Below are 24335 nucleotides of genomic sequence, written 5' to 3' on the forward strand. Positions count from 1 at the left end.
TCTTCCTTTGTCACTTTCTTTGTTTTTCTTATCTCTCTCGCTCTTCTTTTCTCTCTTTTCTCTCCATTTTCCTCTCTCTTAGTCTCTGTTTCTCTTTGTTCTTTTCTCTCTCTCTCTGTTTCATTCTCTCTTGCTCTCTTTCTTGCTCTCGCTCTTTTTCCTCTTTCATTCGCTCTGTTTCTCCCTCTCCCTCTATGTTGTTCTCTGTCATGCTCTCTTTCTCTTTTTTCTCTCCTGTATTCTCTCTCTCACTCTTTTTAATCCCTCTCTTTCTCTTTTCTCATTCTCTCTCTAATTCTCTTACGTTTTCTCTCTTTCATATTCTCTCTCTTCTTTCTCTTTGTCTCTGTTTCACTCTCTATCTCTTCCTCTCTGTTTTTGTTATCTCTCTCTCTGCTTTTCTCATCTCCCTCACTCTTTCTTTTTTATCCGTTTCTTTCTCTCTCTTTCTCTCCTTCATTATCTGTCTCTCATTCTCTTCTCTACCGTTCTTTTTTTATTTACTGTCTTTCTCACTCTCTCTCTTTCTTTCTCTGTCTCGGTATCTCTCTGTATCTCTAATTATCTCTCTCTGTCTCTCTAGTTTGGACCGACACGTCCAGTCTCATCATGGTCACCACAAGCCGTTCCGCTGTAAACTCTGTCCTTTTAAGTCTGCCTACCTGAGCCGCCTCAAGAGTCACCTGCACAAGTCTCATGCAGGTAAGACGGCCGCTGCACCAATCACACGTCGTACAACACGAGGAAACCAAACACTGAGAGTAAACATCTGTCTCACACTCTGCTTACCCACACAGTAAACGCTTCACTGAGCTACGAACAAATAAAAAGCAAAAGTCAGAAGTAGCTCACATCCTGGTTATGAACTGTCCTCTCGTTACCCCAGTATTGATTCTGTAAGCCTGGTTCTTTTGGGGAACTCACTGTGATCATTTTGATCAGTATAAGACCTTTATTAAATCTCTAGATAAGATACCCTCGAGGCCGTTAGACACCGAACACGATTTATTTATTCGGACAACCGTAAATTAATTCGAGCATGTGTCGGACTGACTGTATCTTGCACTCCAAACCTGATTTTTCAGACACAAAAATGTGACATTATTTTATTTGCCCTCTGCTTGATTTTTGCTCATTTTGCCAGCAACAAAAACTCTGACGAATCACGGTCACCTCTACTGTTGGCATGATGACCACCAAGATGATGGAGCAGCTGAGTTCCAGCAAATAAAACACAAACGCTAAAAAAATCAGAATCTCCAAAAGCAGCTCAAACTGAGAGTTAAATGTGGAAGAACTCAATGTTTCGGCTTCTGAATGAAACGATGAAGCTCTTCACGCTACTTGTACTTTCCTAAATGTACTTGAAGACATTCGGCCTGTTTGTTTTAAGCTTTGTCTCGTGTGGAGCTGCATCTCCAAAATCAGCTCAAACTCGAGCGAGTGAAAGAGCTTGTACAGTTTCAGCTCCTGAATGAGGAGAAACTCTCTGTCTGTTTTCTAAGGGGCAAAGGGCTTTTCTGATGTAATTGATATATGTTCTTCCAATATATATCTTTTGATCCTACATATTTTTTTTAAATATGGCGGAATTCCTATTTAAAAAAATGCATTGCATCCATTGTGTAACATCCTCTAGATGTCTAGAGCCACTCTTGTAATCTTTCTATACTATTTAAATGTAAGTACATACAGGTTTATGCAAATGTTTGGCCAAATTCCATTTTTGATTTTTTGATTTAAAAAATAAAACACAACATGCAGCAAACTGTTTTGTTCTGCGGATGTTAATAAGGATGTTAATGCACTGTCAATCACTGTCAATCACTGTCAATCACTTTACATTCGATTAACTTAATCAGTACTGAGTAACACCGCCTTTGGCAGAGATCACCACTTGTAGACACTTTTTGTAGCCAGCTAGGAATCTTTCTGCTTTAATCCACTTTTCCTTGCAGAATGCTTCTAGTTCTGTGATATTCTTGGACTGTCTTGAATGCACAGCATGTTTAAAATCTACCCAAAATTCATGTTCATGTTAGGGGCTGTGAGAGCCATTCTAAAAGCTTCAGCTTGTGTTTCTTCAAACAGTAAATGGCAGGTTTTGAGTTATGTTTCAGATCAGTGTCACGTTGTTCCTCTCATCAAATGCTGCTTCCTTTTTTTCTCCAAACATACCTTTGGCGACTGTGAGCAACGAGTTCTGTTTTTATTTCATCAGCCTAGAGCACTTGTTTCTAGAAAGGTTGAGGCTTATCTGGATGCTGTTTTGAGCACTTTAGATATTTACTTTTGTGATGAGGTGGAAGGTAATATTTACTTCTGATCATGTTTGTAGAATAGTCGAATGGTGCAGCACCAAATCTGTGTTTACCTAAACCTTCTTCAAAGTCCTTCTAGGAAAGTCTGTCCACTCAGTGGCCATCTTGGTAATGCCGCCGGTCAGTCATTTCCAGTCATACCAGACCAGAGTCCTCTTTCTTTGAATGGGGAGCAACTGAAAGCTCAAAACTGAAGGCCAGATTTCCATTTCAAACATATTTGAAATCACTGGTAAAATCTGACACATTTCTTGTAATAGTTTGAAGCATTTGGCTCAACAACACACAAAAAGATGTGTTTTTTCTTCACTGTCATGTGGGGGTTTTGCTTTGCCTTAAAAAGCCAGAATATGAGCTGTTCTATCTGAGAGTTTCCTGGTCTTCTAGATCTTTCCTTGTCTTCTACAGTCGTTCGTTTTTATAGTCTCAGCCAGTTGCTGGGAGGAACCCGTTGTTGTTGAGTTTTAGCACAAAATTTGAGGAGTCAGAGAATTTCTTATGCTCTGGAACTGTCATCAGCTGATAGTTCTTAATGCCTGTTCTTGACCTACCTAGCAAGTCCAAATTAGTCAATTAAGGCCTAATTAGTTCATTACATTCTGAGACTTCACAACTGGAAGGATGTCCAAAGTTTTGCACACGTCACAAATGAATGTTATATATATATAATGTTATATATATCTCTGACTTATAATGGTTTAAAAGGCACTTGTTGTTAGTAGGCTTTAGTTGGAGTTTAGTGTATTGTATTTCTGTTGTATTGTGTTCTGCTGGGTGGCTTGTTGTTGTATTTAATCGAAATCTGATTCCTGCCAAAAATGCCATTAAAGCTGCACAGAGTCATGATGGGCTTAAGTGGGCATTCAATATAACCGCTTTTGATCCACAGTGAACCTACAAAGTCATATAATATCTTCCTTAATTCAAATAAGGGCTACTTGGACTTTATTTCACTTTAAATTAGCTGAAGATGTTCTCCGCAGTAGTGAAATTCAAATGAACACAGAGATTTATCCTGTTTATTGGCACAAATTCAGTTCCACTGTTTCATTTTTCAACATTACGCTTCATCTAGATGAATCTTTTCAGCCTAACTGATGAGCTGCAGCAATCGATGGACAGATGCTGAATGAATGGCATTTCCTGTCACAGCTGAAAAATGAAGGAGAAAAACACATGAGTCAGATCAATACTGTGCAGCTCACGCAATATTCAGCTGGCCATATTAACAGAAACGTGGAACTGTGAGTGTGTAGTCTTTGTCATCATCATAACATCATATCCACCTTGTTACATCACTGCGTTTACACAGCGTACTGAACTATCCACGCTCTGCTCAAAGCCACTCCATTCAATCTGTGGAAGCTCCTGCTTTGCTAACGCTAGTGTCAAGGTCATGAGTTTCAGTGTCTGAGTTTCAGTGTTTACCTACAGACGTTTAGCCCCACCCATTCAGCCTACAGCAGTTTAGCTCCACCATTCAGCTACAGCAGTTTAGCTCCACCATTCAGCTACAGCAGTTTAGCTCCACCATTCAGCCTACAGACGTTTAGCCCCACCCATTCAGCCTACAGACGTTTAGCCCCACCCATTAAGCCTACAGACGTTTAGCCCCACCCATTCAGCCTACAGCAGTTTAGCTCCACCATTCAGCTACAGCAGTTTAGCTCCACCATTCAGCTACAGCAGTTTAGCTCCACCATTCAGCCTACAGACGTTTAGCCCCACCCATTCAGCCTACAGACGTTTAGCCCCACCCATTAAGCCTACAGACATTTAGCCCCACCCATTCAGTCTACAGCAGTTTAGCTCCACCATTCAGCTACAGCAGTTTAGCTCCACCATTCAGCTACAGCAGTTTAGCTCCACCATTCAGCCTACAGACGTTTAGCTCCACCATTCAGCTACAGCAGTTTAGCTCCACCATTCAGCCTACAGACGTTTAGCCCCACCCATTAAGCCTACAGACGTTTAGCCCCACCCATTCAGCCTACAGCAGTTTAGCTCCACCATTCAGCTACAGCAGTTTAGCTCCACCATTCAGCCTACAGACGTTTAGCCCCACCCATTCAGCCTACAGACGTTTAGCCCCACCCATTAAGCCTACAGACGTTTAGCCCCACCCATTCAGCCTACAGCAGTTTAGCTCCACCATTCAGCTACAGCAGTTTAGCTCCACCATTCAGCCTACAGACGTTTAGCCCCACCCATTCAGCCTACAGACGTTTAGCCCCACCCATTAAGCCTACAGACATTTAGCCCCACCCATTCAGTCTACAGCAGTTTAGCTCCACCATTCAGCTACAGCAGTTTAGCTCCACCATTCAGCTACAGACGTTTAGCCCCACCCATTCAGTCTACAGCAGTTTAGCTCCACCATTAAGCCTACAGACGTTTAGCCCCACCCATTCAGTCTACAGCAGTTTAGCTCCACCATTCAGCTACAGACGTTTAGCCCCACCCATTCAGTCTACAGCAGTTTAGCTCCACCATTCAGCTACAGACGTTTAGCCCCACCCATTCAGTCTACAGCAGTTTAGCTCCACCATTCAGCTACAGCAGTTTAGCTCCACCATTCAGCCTACAGACGTTTAGCCCCACCCATTCAGTCTACAGCAGTTTAGCTCCACCATTCAGCCTACAGACGTTTAGCCCCACCCATTAAGCCTACAGACGTTTAGCCCCACCCATTCAGTCTACAGCAGTTTAGCTCCACCATTCAGCTACAGCAGTTTAGCTCCACCATTCAGCTACAGCAGTTTAGCCCCACCATTCAGCTACAGCAGTTTAGCTCCACCATTCAGCCTACAGACGTTTAGCTCCACCATTCAGCTACAGCAGTTTAGCTCCACCATTCAGCTACAGCAGTTTAGCCCCACCATTCGGCCTACAGCAGTTTAGCCCCACCATTCAGCCTACAGACGTTTAGCCCCTAGTAGAAATGATTTATGATTTTAATTTTGATACATAAACCCACACAAATGTTACAAGTGGACCTCAGGGAAAACGTGGGCCCTTTAAGATAAGCGTTACCTGAGAGAACAGAAGTTAAGACGACATCTGAAGCAGAGATTTTTTGTTTTATGAACTTACTCTAAATTGTTTAAACCATTTGAAGGTTAAACATATCTCAAATATAACTGAGCAGCTTGTCATGTCCAGAGGGTTCTGAGATACGTATGGGATCCTTTGGAGTATTTGAAACCGAATCCAAATTTTAGAGCTTGTAGAGTAGCATGCATATTCGGTCCCTGGCCACTTTATCGGAAACCCCTACCTTGTAGCCCCACCTTGCTGGTGTACAGTTGAACTCATTTGGTTATGCACAGTTTGACAAGGAGAGTCAAGTGTTCTTTATTGTCACTCCTCAACATAATTTGTATTCACTGGAACGGAATGTCATTCTTCAGCAGCGCATTACAGAACAGTAAATACACATGACAATACACACGAGACAGGACAACAGAACAGTGTATATGAATGGCCATCATATATACAACGACCAGCCACTTTGTTAAGTCCACCTCCTTGTATATACATTTATTGTCCATCTTATCTGCTCCCTTGATCATATAGCAGCACTTTGTAGTTCTACAGTTACAGACTGTAGTCCATCTGTTTCTCTGATACTTTGTTACCCTGCTCTTCAGTGGTCAGGACCCCCATGGACCCTCACAGAGCAGGTGCTATTAGGATGGTGGATCATTCTCAGCACTGCAGTAACACTGACGTGGTGGTGGTGTGTTAGTGTGTGTTGCGCTGGTCTGAGTAAATCAGACACAGCAGTGCTGCTGGAGTTTTTAAACACCTCAGTGTCGCTGCTGGACTGAGAATAGTCCACCAACCAAAAATATCCAGCCAACAGCGTCCTGTGGGCAGCGTCCTGTGACCACTGATGAAGGACTAGAGGATGACCAACACAAACCATGCAGCAGCAGATGAGCTATCGTCTCTGACTTTACATCTACAAGGTGGACTGACAAGGTAGGAGTGTCTAATAGAGTGGACAGTGAGTGGACACAGTGTTTAAAAACTCCAGCAGCACTGCTGTGTCTGATCCACTCGTACCAGCACAACACACACTAACACACCACCACCACGTCAGTGTTACTGCAGTGCTGAGAATGATCCACCACCCAAATAGGACCTGCTCTGTGAGGGTCCATGGGGGTCCTGACCACTGAAGAACAGTGTAAAAGGGGGCTAACAAAGTATCAGAGAAACAGATGGACTACAGTCTGTAACTGTAGAACTACAGAGTGAAACTATATGGTCAGTGGAGCTGACAGAATGGACAATTAGTGTAGATACAAGGAGGTGGACTTTCTGACCACTGAGCTTCTCTTGGCAGGAGATTTTTGGGGTAGTGCTCCACTCTCAACCTAGCAGCGATCCGCTACTTTGCTGTAATGGGAAAACAGTGTACACGTTTACTTTTGCTGAGCTATCGCTTTAAATTAGATTTTAATGTTTATATAAGTAGGCTGAAGCTAATCCCCTCATGCTGTGCTGTCTCCTCAGGTGAGAACACCTACAAGTGCATCTCGTGCTCCTTCTCCACTATGACAATAAGCCAGCTGAAGGAGCACTCGCTGCGGGAGCACGGAGAGACCCTCACCCTGCCCAGGCTGCGTGCTGCGGCCGCTCTCCGCACCACACGCCCCAACACCAGCCCCCACACAGATCCCCAACACGCAGCACTTAGTTTGGACACCAACGGTATGTATTTAGTCAACTCTTCAGATCAGCCACTCTGTAATATTCATATGATCCACACAGTCACTCTGACAGACTGTAATACACTACAGGAAGCGTAGGGGGCGATATGGCTTCTACTGTTTCATTTAAAAAGCTCTATAATGTTCATATGATCCACACAGTCACTCTGACAGACTGTAATACACTACAGGAAGTGTAGGGGGCGATATGACTTCTACTGTTTCATTCAAAAAGCTCTGTAATGTTCATATGATCCACACAGTCACTCTGACAGACTGTAATACACTACAGGAAGTGTAGGGGGCGATATGGCTTCTACTGTTTCATTTAAAAAGCTCTATAATGTTCATATGATCCACACAGTCACTCTGACAGACTGTAATACACTACAGGAAGTGTAGGGGGCAATATGGCTTCTACTGTTTCATTATATGATCCACACAGTCACTCTGACAGACTGTCAGACTACATTTTCCACACAATCTCTCCACTTGTTGTAATGAGCGAGGAGTGAGAAATAATTCATATAATAATTCATTCATATAAAAATAACATTAGAACATGCTTTTATTTCATCAACTGGTACTTCTAGGAGTTGAGCAATTCAGCAATTTTGCCAGCATTAAAAAATAACCGCGTTTCAAGTAGGCCTGTCATGCTGGAGTAGAGTAACAGCTTGGCCATTTATCCCAGACTCTGTCCCAGGCTGCGCTGTTGGTCCCTTCAGGGTTTAAAAGTTGGACGCGAGTTCTGCTGTTTCACACTATCTGCTGCTTTCTAGAATGTTCCTGGCAGCTGCTGGGCTCTCTCTGCTGGCACAGCGGGGCTTCCCCTCGGGCGCATCGAGAGCGAGTTCTGCTCTGGAATGCACCGCTTGCATTTTCCCGAGCAGCAGCAACGCTGGGCTGGGACGGGCCAGGCCGGTCCGGTCTGGTCCACTTATGGAAGTTGAGATGATTTTCTAGCTGCTGGTTAAAGGAACAGTTTGTAGGACAATCAAATGCACCTCCTTAGCTCAAATGTAGTTATTGTGGCTCTCAACGATAATATTGAACTGTGGCTCAAGTATCATAACAATATAACATTGTTGAGGCATCATGATATCAAATCATGGCTCAATCATTGTGTTTATGCTGTGATATCGTATTGTGGTTCAGGTGTCTAATAATATAATATCGTGGCTCTGGTATTGTGATAATATTGTATCGTGTGATGTGTAGGTGTGATTCTCACACCTACACGTCATATTGCGGTTCTAGTATCGTGTTAATATTATTTTGTATTCTATTGTGCTCATGATAATACTGTATCGTCACTCAAGAGTCATGATAATATTGTACAGTGGCTCAATACAATATTGTGGTTCAGGATGAACTGAACTATTCAAATTAATTGTTTCCTTCACGTTTTACCCTGTTTTTTTGTACTATAATACTTTATACTAACAATGTTTACTATCCAGTGTCGACCAGAGGAGGATGGGTTCCCCTTCTGAGTCCTGGTTCCTCTCAAGGTTTCTTCCTGTTTCTCTTAGGGAGTTTTTCCTTGCCACTGTCGCCACTGGCGACGCTCATGGGGGCTCGGACCCGGACTTCTTTTTGTAATGCTCATTTCCTTGTAAAGCTGCTTTGTGACAACACCTGTTGTAAAAAGCGCTATATAAATAAACTTTACTTACTTACTTACTAGGTATCGAGATAATTTCAAATCATGATAATGTTGTGATAATATCATATTGTGTTTCAGGTATCATAATAATCTATATATTTAGATATAATATATCATGGCCCTTGTATTGTGATAATATCGTATCGTGGGGTCTTCAGTGATTCCTACACCTACATATCATTTTGTGGTCCCAGTATCGTGGTAATGTTATTTGAATGTTATTGTGCTCATGATAAAGCTGTATCGTTGCTCAAGAGTCATGATAATATTGTACAGTGGCTTAATATAATATTGTGGTTCAGGTATCGTAATAATATGATATCGTGACTCTAGTATTGTGATAATATCGTATCGTGGGGCCTTCAGTTCTACTCGGTGAGTGTGAAATCCCCTGCTGTGGTTTCTGAGAGTGCTGTTGCAGGACTCTCTCAGATTAAGGTTATCCGTGTATTTGCTGATATCCTGCAGTAGCGCGCCGTGTCGTTCCAGGTCCCCTGTTCTCTCCGCCGCTGCATCCACCAGCTCAGATAAATCACCCCCGCGAGTGGAATATTAAAAGCGCTTGCTCATCTCAGTCTTGTCCTAACTGAGTGATATGTTGGTGCTGCAAGTCCAGCGTTAGCTCGGGGAGGCTCAGGCAGGGTTCCTCTTCGCTGTGCGGTGTGAGATCTGCGTGTTTCGCTGATTTCAGCGCTGAACCTTTTATCCACTGACTCCTGCGCTCTGCTGACAGATGGCACCAGAGATGTGCTTTATTCATTGAACTGGCCTGCTCTCACAAAGAAGGCAAGGAGGGCTCTGGAGAAGTGAAAAACATAATAATCATAATAATCATCTCATAATTGAGAAATTGTTTATAAAATGATTATGGCGTTCTGGAGCCGTATTACAGAAACTTCCTCTCTTTTTGTCTTAAAATTTGACTGGTCAAGATTTTTCACAAATTTGTATTACAGAAGCAAATCTAATCTTAATTTAGGTATCTTATCTTACAGCATCTAATCTCTAGTTAAGAAACTGTAAACCACACAATCAAAGTCGATAACACTAAAGTGTGATAAACTGTGAGTTGTGAATACTGTGAGAGCGCCCCCTGCTGTTTATCAGAGCGTCGCCGCTCCCCAGTTTCGGTCTCCATTTCCCAAACGCTTTAGCCGAGCGCGCTAACGTTACTCCTCCTAATAAACAGACACACGTTCAGCTCCGTCTCCTCATTATTCACCACCATCGCTGTAATATTTCATCATCAACATTAACACACGAAGGTGATCAGAGGGGCGGTGGAGATCGAGTCTGCAGCGTCTGAGATCTTTAAAACGCAGAGTTAGAAAAGAAAATCATCTCACAGTGAAAGCAGCGTTTTACAGTAGAAATAAATGGAGCTCATTATGCTGGTAGTGAACTATGCTGCTGACTCAGCTGCCTAAAAACCAGAGAAACGGACCTTAAACAGACGTTCTCATGCTAATAATGTCATTTGTAATGAAAACCTTTGTAACAAATTAGAAAAGAAGGCAAGAATCTTAACTAATGATTTCAGAGTTTTGGACCCCACTGTACTTCGCCGGGGACGTATCATATGTTTATTTCATAACTAAATTCACTAAAAGTCTCGTGCTGTGTGCATTTTACTCTCTACACGAGGAGGTAGAAGAAGTCTAGCCGTCATTAGCTGGCTAGCTATGTTTAGTGTTGAAATCAGAGCCATGGACACTTCCTGTTCCTCCCATTATATCAAAAACATGATTGCGCCCATGAGCGCGTGCTGATTGGTTAGCATTACTGCTACTGAGCGCTGATTAGTTAGCGTTACTGATACTGAGCACTGATTGGTTAGCGTTACTGATACTGAGCACTGATTGGTTAGCATTACTGATACTGAGCACTGATTGGGTAACGTTACTGATACTGAGCACTGATTGGTTAGCATTACTGATACTGAGCGCTGATTGGTTAACATTACTGATACTGAGCGCTGATTGGTTAACGTTACTGATACTGAGCACTGATTGGTTAGCATTACTGATACTGAGCACTGATTAGTTAACGTTACTGATACTGAGCGCTGATTGGTTAACATTACTGCTACTGAGCACTGATTGGTTAGCATTACTGATACTGAGCACTGATTAGTTAACGTTACTGATACTGAGCGCTGATTGGTTAACATTACTGCTACTGAGCACTGATTGGTTAGCATTACTGATACTGAGCGCTGATTGGTTAACGTTACTGATACTGAGCACTGATTGGTTAACATTACTGATACTGAGCGCTGATTGGTTAACGTTACTGATACTGAGCACTGATTGGTTAGCATTACTGATACTGAGCACTGATTGGTTAACGTTACTGATACTGAGCGCTGATTGGTTAGCATTACTGCTACTGAGCACTGATTGGTTAGCATTACTGATACTGAGCGCTGATTGGTTAACGTTACTGATACTGAGCACTGATTGGTTGGTGTTACTGCTAAATACCTCGTATTTTTAATGGACTGTCCCTCCCTGTCACATGCAAAACTGAAGTGACCAGCAGCTGAAAAGTTTTGTTTCTCCTTATGCTCTAGAACACAGGATGGAAAACAGTCAGTGATGATAACTAAACTGATTATTGTGTTTATATTTCATATAACAAACAGCATTTGTACTCCTGTAAGTTTCACCAGCTAAAAAAATTGAATACAAAAAATAAAAAAAAATGGTGGTAACGGTAACGATAGGCATCACATGACCGCGATATTGTGGTTACCATCACAGCCTGTGGGGGGTGGGGGGTTTGTGTTGAGGTTTGAGGTTTGTGGTTTTGGTATATTTGCACACTTGTGGCTTTTCATGAACCATTTTAGCGGCACTAACACCAGAATCAGACTTCGTTCAGACCTGCATCTGGTTTAGTTCACTGTCTTCACTCCCGTGATGCAGTTTGCACTTTGTAAATATTTACTTGATCAGATCACCTCATTCTCTCCTCTTCTCTCTCTCTCTCTCTCTTTCTGTCTGTCTCTCCTCCTCCTACTCTCTCCCTCCCTCTCTCTCCACTCTCTCGCTCTCTCTCTCTCTCTCTTTCTCACAGAGCCGATAGGATATCTGGAGCCTCCAGATGTTCAGCAGCAGTTGACTCATTACCAGCTGGCCTCTCGTAGCCAGCCCCCCACTGTGTCCTGCAGCCCCCCTGGCCCCGCCCCCACGCTGGGCCTGGAGTCCCCAGGCTCCGCCCTCCTCCGACCTGACACCATCCTCACCTGCGAGTTCTGCGAGTTCAGTTCCGGCTATATGCAGAGCCTGCGGCGGCACTACCGCGACCGGCACGGCGGCAAGAAGCTCTTCAAGTGCAAAGACTGCTCCTTCTTCACCTGCTACAAGTGAGCCCTCACCTGCAGCCTCGGCCTGAGAGTAACGACAAAACAGTAACAATAGCTACCTAAACAAACCTCCTTTAGAACGGTGACGAGCGTGTGAGGTATCTCATTTTAACAGCAGCGGAAATTGTCTTTTATTTGTTTTATTTATTTATTTACTAACTTATTAAAGCAAAGAGACAGCATGATAAAATGATAACAAAATATCTTTTCCATATTGATAATGCATGTTTGAGATATTTTCACTAAATCATGTACTTCAATATGTTATTTCTGTATTGGCAGCAAAGGCTTAAACTATGAACAGTTGCCAGTTCAGTACAGTAGGTGGAGCTGTTTGTCTTTTACTAGACAAGAAGGGAGAAGTCTAGCCATTCACTCACAACAGCTAGACAGGTAGCAGAGTTAGTTATAGTTGGCTATTTTCAGTTAGCAGAGTTAGCTAATGTTAGCTTCAGCAGAGTTAGCTAGCATATTTTCAGTTAACAGAGTTAGCTTGAGTTAGCTATTTTCAAGTAACATGATTAGCTAGTGTATGCTATTATTCTCTAAGCAGAGTTAGCTAGCGTTAGCTATTTTCAGTTAGCAGAATTATGTAGTGTTCGCTATTTTCAGCTATTTTAGCAGAGTTAGCTATTATCAGTTAGCGGTGTTGGATAACATTAGATATTTCTGTTCTTTTATGTTTTACTAAAACATTTTCATATAAATTCTTATATATATTTAGCACATATTTTCATATAAATATGTAACCCACGTAGTATTTTTCCAAAAGAAGACATCTTTTTGTTTTTGGCTGGCGCTTCGCGAATTTGCAGGCTTAAAGTTTACCTTGTTCTTTTCCATACACCCTGGACAGGTCGCCAGTCCATCGCAGAGCAGACAGACAGACATATACATTCACACTCAGGGGCAGTTTACTGTGTCCAGTTGGCCTGACTGCATATCATAATTATTGATAAAAAATACCATAATATAGTAAAAGTGTATGATGATGGTTTGGTCAGTAGCTCTGACCTGTACAATTAAAACTGAACTGAATGTAAATATGCTGCTCCGGCGGATGTGGAGACGGTCTTTGTGGGAAAGCAGTGGGTGCCATTCAGCTGTAAGTGGAAAAGTGTTGTTGCTTCCAAATGTGCTCATTCTGTCCACTCACAGGTGAAATTAGCGCTGGTGAATTAGCACCTTGAGTGCTCACTGGAGACCTGTTTGCTCTGCGGTAAGACTGGAGGTGTTAATTTAACCCGGCTGATAGCGCTGTGCAGGGACTCCATCACTCCACATCTCTTCACCACTCACTTCATTCATCTCTCCATTCGTACTGTGTGTGGTGTGATCTGGATAACGATGCTGTCTGCACTCACTGTTTAAGCTGGATTTGCATCTGTTTTTTCAGTAAATTTTATGACTGTGTGAAGAGGGCCTGGATTGGGATGCAATGGAATACAAGTATTGGGAATATGTATTCTGATAAGTCAGTGTGATCAGTTATTAATCTCAGCGTTACTGAGCTCTGCTAAAGCCTGAGTAGACTGATAAATCAATGTGATTAGTTATTAATCTCAGTGTTACTGAGCTCTGCTAAAGCCTGAGTAGACTGATAAATCAATGTGATCAGATATTAATCTCAGTGTTACTGAGCTCTGCTAAAGCCTGAGTAGACTGATAAATCAATGAGATGATCAGTTATTAATCTCAGTGTTACTGAGCTCTGCTAAAGCCTGAGTAGACTGATAAATCAATGTGATGATCAGTTATTAATCTCAGTGTTACTGAGCTCTGCTAAAGCCTGAGTAGACTGATAAATCAATGTGATCAGATATTAATCTCAGTGTTACTGAGCTCTGCTAAAGCCTGAGTAGACTGATAAATCAATGTGATGATCAGTTATTAATCTCAGTGTGGTGAATGTTGGTTTAGGTCATGAAGGGGCAGTGGGATTGTGGAAGTAACCCCTCGCCCTTAGGAGCCCCGAATTAATTTTTTTTTTTCTGAAACATATTACCAGAACAATTGCATTAATAAAACTTCATGCAAGTAACAGTGAGGAGCTTTTCCAATGTACTTTATCAATATGTGTTCTAAATGTATTCTGAATACGTTCAGAATAATCTGAATACTCGTTTGGGACAGTGTGTTCAGTATTCATCCATCACTACTTTTTTCGCACCACCCTGGGCCTGACCGATATTTCCTGGTGGTCACCAGTTCCATTTTCATTGGGCTGAAAATACTGACATCTGAATATATCTGCTGATTTTCTATCAGTTCTCTACGTACAGAAGGTTGTTTGAGTGTTATATTATGTGACTCCTCAATCTGGTCAGTACCGGGGGACCCATACTGGGTTCCTCAGTGGAACCAGGGTCTAAGGATTTGCTCTGTTATCTAATGATTGGAAATTCAAACCCCAGTAATGCTGCAAATTACTGCTCATGTTATCACCCATATTATCGATCAATACCGATAAAACAGTGGGTCACAGTAGTGAGTATCAGTCAGTATTATTGGCCAACCAGTGTAGTCGTAGTCCAAAGTCCATGCTCTAAAGTCACATATTCTTTCTGATGCTCTAAAGAGGCCTAATGAGAATAGTATAGAACCTATATAGAACCTTTTTGGCTCTATATAGCACCAAAAATGGTTGGCTATTGTTACACACTTGACATCGTACAACACATTCCTCATCAATCTGAAGAACAATTTCGTCCTGTGTGTTTTGCGCAGGTCTACCTTCACGATGCACGTGGAGGCAGGACACGCCAGCATGCCCGAGGAGGGTCCGAAAGACCTGCGCTGCCCATTCTGTCTCTACCACACCAAATACAAGAGCCACATGATCGACCACGTCATCCTACACCGAGGTACTACACGCCCTCACACACTGTAAACACTGTTCACCGAAATGTGCTCCAGGTTTATTTCTTCTGAGACCTTTAAAGTGACTTCACAACGTTTCAACTCTTAGAAGACAAAGTTATCATACTAACAAACGCACGCTGTAAATTTATATTTATAAGATATATTTCTATATTTGTATTTCTGACTGAAACAAGGTGAGAACTTGTGTGGAAAGTGCAGATTCTAAACTTTGAATTGATAGAAGACAGTAAAAGAAAAAGTAAACGCATATCTTGATGTAATTCATTACACAAATGTTATTAGTGGCTAATTCTACCAATTTGTCAGGTCTGCATAGCTCAGTGTGTGAGATGTAAACAGAGTAATTCAGAGAGGTTTGGTGTGAAAGGGTTCAGATGTCTTTACAGTGGTGGTGATAGGAACCAGGGGTCGCCATGACTACAACACAAATATAGACATTTTATTTGCTATCCAGAACCACCAGTGAACCTACACGAGTCTTCTGAGTTTATATGGAATGTTGATGATGGAAAATAGTGGAAAATCTGAAATAATAAGTTTTCTTTGGGGACTATTTTGCCTCACAGCGCCCTGCATGTATCCCTCCACCATGAATGGAGTTTAAGTTCTCTAAACTACCATAAAACAGTGTCTCAGTCATCAGGCAGTGAATTCATAACCATTTCATGTAGGAACTTTCTGTGAGGGAGCTTTTAGAGGCATCGGAGAAATTTCTCTTTAATGATGCAATTATGTTATTACAAATAAATAATTAGGTATTCCTGATATATCATAATGTAACAATATAGTATAGTAAAATAACTAACTCTAGTCTTCGAGGTGTTAAAATACTGTATTTTATTATCACAATAATAAAAAATAATTAGTTATAACTGCTGTTAGTAATAATTATCATTAGTCAGTAATTATTTAATCATCCATTTATTAGTTCGCTTATATTTTTGTTCCTGAGGTCCACAAATAACATTTGTGTGGTTTTAAATACCAAAATCAATCGTAATTGAATTTTTACATAACATATTTTCCAACTTGTTTTTATCCCAAAACAGGCTGTTTTTTGTTACTGTGCCTTAAATTTATATATGTAAATGAGCTTTGTTCTGATTGGCTAGCTTTATTCAAAAAGCAGTCCGGGCTGAAACACTCCTTATAACGCCAGCGTGAGTGGGTGGAGCTACAGTGCTGTAAGCTGAATAGGTGGATAAATGTAAATGTGATAGTTTTGTGACATCATCAAAGCAGTGAATTCAAAACAGGCTGATTTGATACTTTTACATCAAACTATTTTCTAAAAAGTGTTGAGGAAATTGTTTATCAATTTATCAAAGTTTATACTCTCTTTATTCTCTCTCTCTCTCTCTCTCTCTCTCTCTCTCTCTCTCTCTCTCTCTCTCTCTCTCTCTGCAGAAGAGCGAGTGGTGCCTCTGGAGGTCTCTCGCTCTAAGCTGTCTCGTCACCTGGAGGGTTTGGTGTTCCGCTGCCACAAGTGCACGTTCACGTGCTCGAGCGACGAGAGTCTGCAGCAGCACATCCACAAACACGAGGAGCTGAAGCCGTACCAGTGCCAGCTCTGCTACTACGACACCAAACACCGGCAGCAGCTGGAGGACCACCTGAGGGACGAGCACAAGGTCAGGCCTCACGCTTTAAACTCTCACCTGAGTATTATTCAGTGTCTAATACAAATGATTCAGTAATCAATATCATTCAGTAACTACTACAAATTATTCAGAATCTACTACGAATTATTCAGTAACTTCTCGGAATTTTTCAGTATGTACGACAAATTATTCAGTATACTATATACTGTATAGTAGTATACTACTATACATTATTCAGTATCTACTATGAATTATTCAGTATCTACTATAAATTATTCAGTATCTACTATAAATTATTCAGTATCTACTATAAATTGTTCAGTATCTACTCTGAATTATTCAATAACTAATACAAATTATTCAGTAATTAATACAAATTATTCAGTAACTGCTATAAATTATTCAGTAACTGCTATGAATTATTCAGTACATATGTCATTACTCCCTCTTCCCAGGTGATCCGCAACTTTGAACTGATGGGGCGGGTGAACCTGGACCAGCTGGAGGCTCTGCAGGAGAAGATGAACAGCATGAGCAGCGCTGAGGAGGAAGGAGAGGAGATGGAGGAAACGGCGGTTGCTGAAAGGGAAGAGGAGGAAGAGGAGGAGGACGAGCAAGTGGCAGTCGAGGAAGAAGAGGAGGCAGTGGCCGTCGTGGATGAGGAAGAATCAGCAGCCGTCGAGGAAGAGGAGGAGGAAGCTGTGGCTGTTGATGCAGAAGAGGAAGAGGAGGAAGAAGAAGAGGAGGAGGAAGAAGAAGAAGAGGAGGAGGAAGAGGAGGAGGAGGAGATTGTGGAGATGGTGGAGGAAAGGGCAGAGACACAGGAAGAGAAGAAGCAAGAAGAAGAGTTGAGGAGACCAGAGGCAGCAGGTAAGAGGAAACATGCATTAGCATTTAGCTACAAGGCTAATATAGTTAACAGGTGCTGGAAGGTTACACACCGTTGATTAGCATGATGCTAACTGTATGCCATCTCACACTTGCCTCAAAAAGTGAAGCCATCTCTAAAGACTTTATCCCTAAAAGGTTTCTAACACCATTTGCTCTACTGTTCTGGTGGTGATAGGAACCAGACGTCCACCTCTAAAAGCTCCCTCACAGAAAGTTCCTACATGAAATGGTTATGAATTCACTGCCTGATGACTGAGACACTGTTTTATGGTAGTTTAGAGAACTTAAACTCCATTCATGGTGGAGGGATACATGCAGGGCGCTGTGAGGCAAAATAGTTTTCAGTGTTGTGTGCAGGAACGGGCAGGAAACCAGAACATGAAGGCGGGAGCGGGACAAAGCATGCATAAAGAGAAATTCCGCAAATTAATGAACATATATAAACATATATAAACAATATACAGTAAAACAGTTAAAATGAATGAAGGCGTTCTAAAGAGCAGTGAAGCAGCCGATCTCATGAACAACACACTGATTCTCGTAGCTCACAGAGATGGAGCCTTCAGTCCGACGGCCACAGCTGCCCAGCAGAACACCAAAAATAAGCGCTCTGTGGTTTGATTCCTGCTCTGAGTTTAAATGGTGAATAAACGGCGTTTGGTGAAGTTACTCACAGTGAGCCTGATGACCATTATTCCAGCAGAGGGTAATGTGTTTGTGATCAGACTGTGTCAGATATTGGGTGGCAATTCGCCTTTTCAGAGCTGTGAGCGGGAGCGGGACTAAGCGTTTCGGTTGCGGTTAGGAGCGGGACAGATGATTCCGGTTTTCTGCGGTAGCGGGAGAAAATTTTGCGACAGACTAAAGACAAATTCTTAAAGATGAAGTGAAACAAACACGATGACCGCATTCAGACAGCAGAATGCTCACATAGTATCTCCCGTCCAGGCTGTTTGGACTGATGCTGAAGAAGAAACTGTGGTCCAAGCTGGATTTAAAAACATCAGACTCATTGTGTTCAGACACAAAGAGAACGCTCTGATGTGCTCTGTAGGGTTGAGGAAAGAAAGCCTTGTTTGACCTGCTGTCTGCGGCGCTGCTCAGAGCTGCTATCCTGAGCTTCTTATTGTGTCTCTTTCTGCTCAGTCTCTGTTCGGCAGCGCTCTACATCCGCCGTCCTTTGTTTTCTTCCCAACTCACAAATGAAGTTCTACATGAATCTTCCAATTACTTTAGCAGTTTGTCTGCCTAAGCCATGAGTTTGGAAAAGATCTGAATCTGAATTGGATATGAATTTCAAAATGAATAATAGATATGACACAGATACAGATGGAGGCCCCACGATTCGATACCCTGATCCTCGAGTCACGATACGATTCTGTTGCGATGTGTCAAGATTTTTGAAATGCTGATTCTTGTGATGTGACACTGCAATTTATGCAGGTCAAAATACATGTTTTGTTGCTTTTCTAAGTGTAAATAAGTGAACACGTCCTCTACAGAGAGCACACTTCTGCAGATTGCATGGTACCGGCTCGACTCGACTCTGCCTGCCTTTTTTGGTTTCTTCATCAGGCAAACCTCATAGCATTTTTAGTATCACCTCCACTGAGGTTCCAAGTAAGACATTAGCAGCAGATCCTTTAAGTCCTGTATGTTGCGAGGTTGAGCCGACTTGTTTTTCCAGCTTGATCAGATTGAGATCTGGGGAGTTTGGAAGCGAGGGCGACACCTTGATCTCTTCGTCAAGTTCCTCAAGCTATTCCTGAACCATGTGTGCAGTGTGGCAGGACATATCATCCTGCTGAAAGAGGCCACTGCCATCTGGGAATACCATCGCCATGAAGGTTGTGTTTAGGTAGGTGGCTGACGTCCACATGAATGACTGGATCCAAGGTTTTGCTGGTTCATGGTTTTTCCTTCCTCCGACCACTCACAGTCAGGTAGATACTCAACTTTGGATGGGTACTCACCACTTCTGACCCCTGCCCCCCGTCAAAAACGTTTAGAATAGCTTTAGAACTGGACCTTGGAGCAATGGAAGAAGGTCACCTGGTCCGATGAGTCCCATTTTCACGTGGAAGGCCGGGTACATCTGCGCCGTTTACCTGGGGAAGTGAGGGACCAGGATGCACTGTGGGAAGAAGACAAGCTGGCTCTGGACATTCATGTGGACATCAGTTTGACATGTGCCACCTACCTAACTTTGTCGTAGACCAGGTACACCCCTTCATGGCGATGGTGTTCCCATCAGCACACTGACACACTGCACACATCATTCAAGAATGGTTTGAGGAACATGAAGATTTTAACGTGTGGCCTCATTTATAAACAGTGCCTACACACAAAAACGGGTCTGAAATGTGCGGACGCAGCATCTAACACAGAAACCGGGATTTTGAAAGAAATACGTTGCGGGAAAACAGAAGTACATCTACAGAAGTTTTGACCTGGGCGTACAGCCATAAACATTTGAGAGAGAGTGGGGATTGGCGACACCCTGTGGCAGAGTAGAAAACTGCAGCTAAATGTGCAAACCATCCTCACCCGTACAAATTCATACCAATTTCAGTCATGAAAATCATTCATATCCAAGCAAACACTATTAATTTAAGCTTAGTATGTTTTATTTGTGACACAGAACTCTCCTTGAAATAAAGTGGTGTCAGGATTTATAGGCCTATCCAGAAGTTAGGTTAGAAAGAGTTAGTATCAGTATCGGTGTCTGCAGATACTTGCGGATCAGATGTTGGTGCCGGTATCAGAAGGGAGTAAGTGGTATCCTTAATTAATATGAACATTAGATAAAAATGTAGATGAAAATTTAATACATCGAGGTATAAATTTTCACTAGTGCTGCACTTTTCTGGCCGTTTACAGGAGCTTGTTCTCTCAGTCTGACCTGAGTTTTTTCCCTTTGCTGTATCTGATCTCCGGCTGACCCCAGGTGTCCCGGTGGTGGTCTCCCCGAGTAGCAGCAGCAGCGGTGGCGGGGGCGGCGGCCTGCTGTCCGGCAGTGAGAAGCGATTTCCCTGCGAGTTCTGCGGCCGAGCCTTCTCCCTCAGCTCAGAGTGGGAGCGCCACGTTCTCCGACATGGCATGTGAGTCGCCCTTACTGCAGATTTTATATATCACTGCCATTGGAACAAAACCTCACATCTCCATTTTTGTCATTTACACCTTTTGTAGATAAATGTAGATTAAAAATAATTCTGCCTTTATTTATTTATTTATTTGTTGAGCTCCTCTTACAACGTTTCTGTGGGTTTGTGTACCTAAAACAAGCTGAAATACTTCAGCGTGAATGGGCGGAGCTAAACACCTGTAGGCTGAAATATGCAAGTGTGCTGGTTTTTGTGACATCACAAAAACAGCGAATTCAAAACAGCTGTTTTGCTGCTTAGTTTCCACTGTGTGGACTGACGAGTTCATAGTTCATGTTGAAAGGTCAAATTTTTGATGCTGAATGTTGTGGTTACTGTTAAACTTGTAATATATATAAACACATATCATGGCATAAAAGGTGCCATTACTTTTGCACGGAACCAGTGTGTTAAATTCAGCAAATAAACACTGACTGTGCATTAAAAGGTGCAGAAGTGTGTCTCTACAGGGCTCAGCTTACTCTCCACTAACCCTCAGTCATTTTTGCGCCCCATTTAGGACTTTTAACAGCAGCAGGACGGCCACCAGCCCCGCACCGCCGGTCGGAACCACGGCCCACCTGACCGTCGGCCTGGTGCCCGTGACGGACGCAGGGCTGGACCTGTCCATTAACACTATGGAAGCCGAGAGAGCGTATCAGTCCGGCCACTCGAAGAGTCAAACTCACCACGAGGAGGACAAAGAAGCCCACGAGACCAAAAATTATCTGTAGGACTGCAGAGGCGCTCGAGGCCCGTTCGGCTTTAGACCGTGTGACCTGGCTCCAGAATGTTTGTTTTTTTGTTTGTTTGGGATTTTTTTTTTGGTGTCGTTGTTAGAAAACGAAATGTAGGCTGCTTCACGGACACTTGATTTGAAAAAAAAAGAGAAAAAAGAGATTTGTCATAAGAACTTTGGAGCATCATTAGATTTTAAGTGTTAAAACGTTGATATATAGGTTGTGTTACATCCTAGCTGTTTGTTAAATTGCTGATCCTTAAGAAGTGTGACTTGGTCCCATAGGACAGATGCTAATATATTGGTAACCAATAGTTGAAGAAACCGTAAGGGCTCAGTTCGGGTCAGATCGTCCAGCTTTCTGTTCCTGCGCAGGTTTATAAACCCCGTTCATTTTGCATCGGTTTAAACTAAGTTGCCTTGATAATGTTACGTGTTAACATATATAATATGTAATATGTGAATATATTACATATTGTTGTTGGCTTTAATTTTTTTAGGCCGAATAGAAACGAAAAAAAAAAAATTGGCGTATGTGGAATGTAATGAAACTCTTGTTTTACAGAAAACCATTGGGATGTCCATTAGTCTCGTACGTGTTCATATATGTCACGGCACCATCCTCAGAGCAAATGAGCTTCGGTTATGGACGTGTGCAAAAGTTTGGGCACCCCCGGTCGTTTTTTTTTTCTCATTTGCAGCCACCGAGGTTTGATTATTTGCGATAGACAAAATATGTGAACTGGCCGGGGTGCCAAAACTTTTGCACAAGGAGGAACTCAGCTCTGAGCCATTCACACTTCAGGACGTTAATACTCACGTTCAGCCAGTTAAATGTCAAAACAATCCAAAGGCAATTCTAAACCTGCGGCAGACGGATTTTTGTGACCTGACCCGGGCGCTGACCCGTACGGTTTCTGTATTTTTTACATTTTTAGCCTTGTGTTAATCTTCCTGTAGCTGAATTCCTTCAGGAATAGTCGCCATCTTATTTATCTGTGTATCAGACGTTTGATTTTTGAACACCTTTTTTTAAGAATATCGACACTGGGCCCCAAAGTTTGTAGCAAATTGCTACTGTAGTTTATTCTAATTGTTTTCTTGTTTTTTTTTTTTCATTTTTAATTGATTTTTTGTTTGTTTTTGCTGCTTGTTCTGCACTTCCTTGCGTTTGGCCACCGAGCTTCTCTCCAGACTGTTTCAAACCTTCAAACGCAAAAGCACCGACAGACGAAAGCATTTATAGCTTAGCACCTTCGATTCCATGACTCCATTGTGGCGTGACCTTCTACGCTCGGCCGCGGCGGCCGAACGGCGACAGGCTCTTTTCCGAGCAGCTAATCGCAACACTTGCGACGGAAAATATCGGTGACGAGGTGAGCGCCTGAGCTTCGCCCAAAGCCCGGCGTACTCACATCTTTACAGGAAGCAAAATAAGTAAATGAATAAATAAGTAAATACATAAATAAGGCAGAGATTGTATGCGATGGAAGTTGCTGCTCAAATACCCCAAAGCCTTATTTAATGCGCATTGCAGTTTGAGTGCTTTCTTCCCAACGCCAGTTGGCGCAATAAAGCAGATGTCGTCAATCTCACAGCATCGATAAAATAACAGAAATCTACCAGGAGCCATGAAACCGCCGTTACACACAACGTCTTCTTGGTACCAAAAGTTAGGCCCTTCCAGCGGCCCTCCATACGATTGTCCTTCCCGACTCCTCTCGCCGAGGAGGGAGGGTCCGGCCGCGCTCCGGGTCCTCTGCATGCAGTCTTTTTGCAGCCATGTATAGAAAAAAAAAAGAATACAAATCTTGTCAAGTGTTTGAGACTGTGGTGTTTCAGAAAGGAATACTGTACTCTTTCCTTTAGGTGTCGTCGTCATTTAACAGAAAAAAAAATGAGATAACCTTCATTTTTTCAGCTCTCCAATGTTCAAAGCTGTTGTACAATGTCTGGTTTAGAAACAAAAAAAAAACACAAAACAACAAAAAAAAAGATCCTCTTCTTTTTGTACCTTTAAAACAAAATAAAAGTCCTTGGGTGGGGGGGGAACTGGGTGCTCGTTTCCTTTATAAGGACTAGCCTAACCTTTCTAAAAGACAAACCCATTTAGAGAAACGAGAAATAAGCTTTTGGGGGCGCCGGCCGACGACCGGACGCACCCCATTCATAACACACTGGATACTTGTACATATGATTTAGAAGTTTTTGTTTCGTTTCGTTTGGTTTTGTTTGTTTTATTCGTTTCCTTCTTTTCCTGACTGTTCGGAGTTCACCATAGTTCGACTTACAGTAGCTCCTCTCCATCTTGCCTTTTCTCCCTGTGAAGACCCGCTTCCTGACGATGGGTTTGTGATGTTGACTAGAATGGTTGTTTACAATTTTATTCCATTTATTTCTGGATATTCTGTAAATATTGTAATTCATTGTTTTTTTAACTTGTTAATAAAGTTATCAGATAACGCCCGCTGTCCTTCCAGAGCCCGCTTCATTCCACACGGCCGGAGGAACAATATGCATCACGGTCGTTTCAGTACAGTCCACGACAGATGCGTTTCACTCCTGAGGGGGAGGTGGGGGGAGAGTGAAATTGGAACGCCACAATATGAAACATTATTTTTTCTCTCTCTGCTTTCATTAAATTCCACATTTCAAATTCATCTGTTGCTGTAGACGTCCCCAGTGGAGCCGTTCAGACGCAGACGCTCGGCTCAGGAGCCGCCTGCCTCTTCTTATGCTTATCACGGAGCGCTGGTGAGGAGAAAAGCGAGAGAATAAGTTCTTAAGTAAGCAAGCTCCAGGGAAAGCCAATGGCGAAGAAAGGAAATAAATAAGGAATGCTTGCTTTCAAGGACAAAGTGCTGCAAATGTAGGAGATGAAAGAGCAAACCAAGGAGCCGGGGAGGCGACTCTGTACTTTCAGCAGCAGAGTTACTCCACCCTTGGCTTCCTCTGCGGGTTTCTGGAGGTCAGAGAGTGGTGGATGGACAGAAGGAAACGGGA

The 24335-nt window shown here is 42.5% G+C and overlaps 1 protein-coding gene across 5 annotated transcripts in view; it reads left to right on the top strand.

Annotated features, from left to right (window-relative positions):
• znf462 (zinc finger protein 462) overlaps positions 1-23799 on the top strand; it is a 94720-nt gene extending 70921 nt beyond the window's left edge. For all 5 annotated transcript variants that reach the window (XM_036588249.1, XM_036588252.1, XM_036588250.1 and 2 more), the window contains exons 6-13: positions 584-702; positions 6843-7040; positions 11787-12075; positions 14803-14939; positions 16366-16589; positions 17015-17429; positions 20398-20551; positions 21114-23799. In XM_036588249.1, the coding sequence (XP_036444142.1) occupies positions 584-702; positions 6843-7040; positions 11787-12075; positions 14803-14939; positions 16366-16589; positions 17015-17429; positions 20398-20551; positions 21114-21327 (1750 nt within the window). In that variant the 3' untranslated portion in view covers positions 21328-23799. The remainder of the gene's footprint in view (positions 1-583; positions 703-6842; positions 7041-11786; positions 12076-14802; positions 14940-16365; positions 16590-17014; positions 17430-20397; positions 20552-21113) is intronic.
• Positions 23800-24335: the final 536 nt, after the last annotated feature.

The sequence above is a fragment of the Colossoma macropomum genome, unplaced genomic scaffold, assembly GCF_904425465.1.
Source record: "Colossoma macropomum unplaced genomic scaffold, Colossoma_macropomum, whole genome shotgun sequence".
Taxonomy (NCBI): domain Eukaryota; kingdom Metazoa; phylum Chordata; class Actinopteri; order Characiformes; family Serrasalmidae; genus Colossoma; species Colossoma macropomum.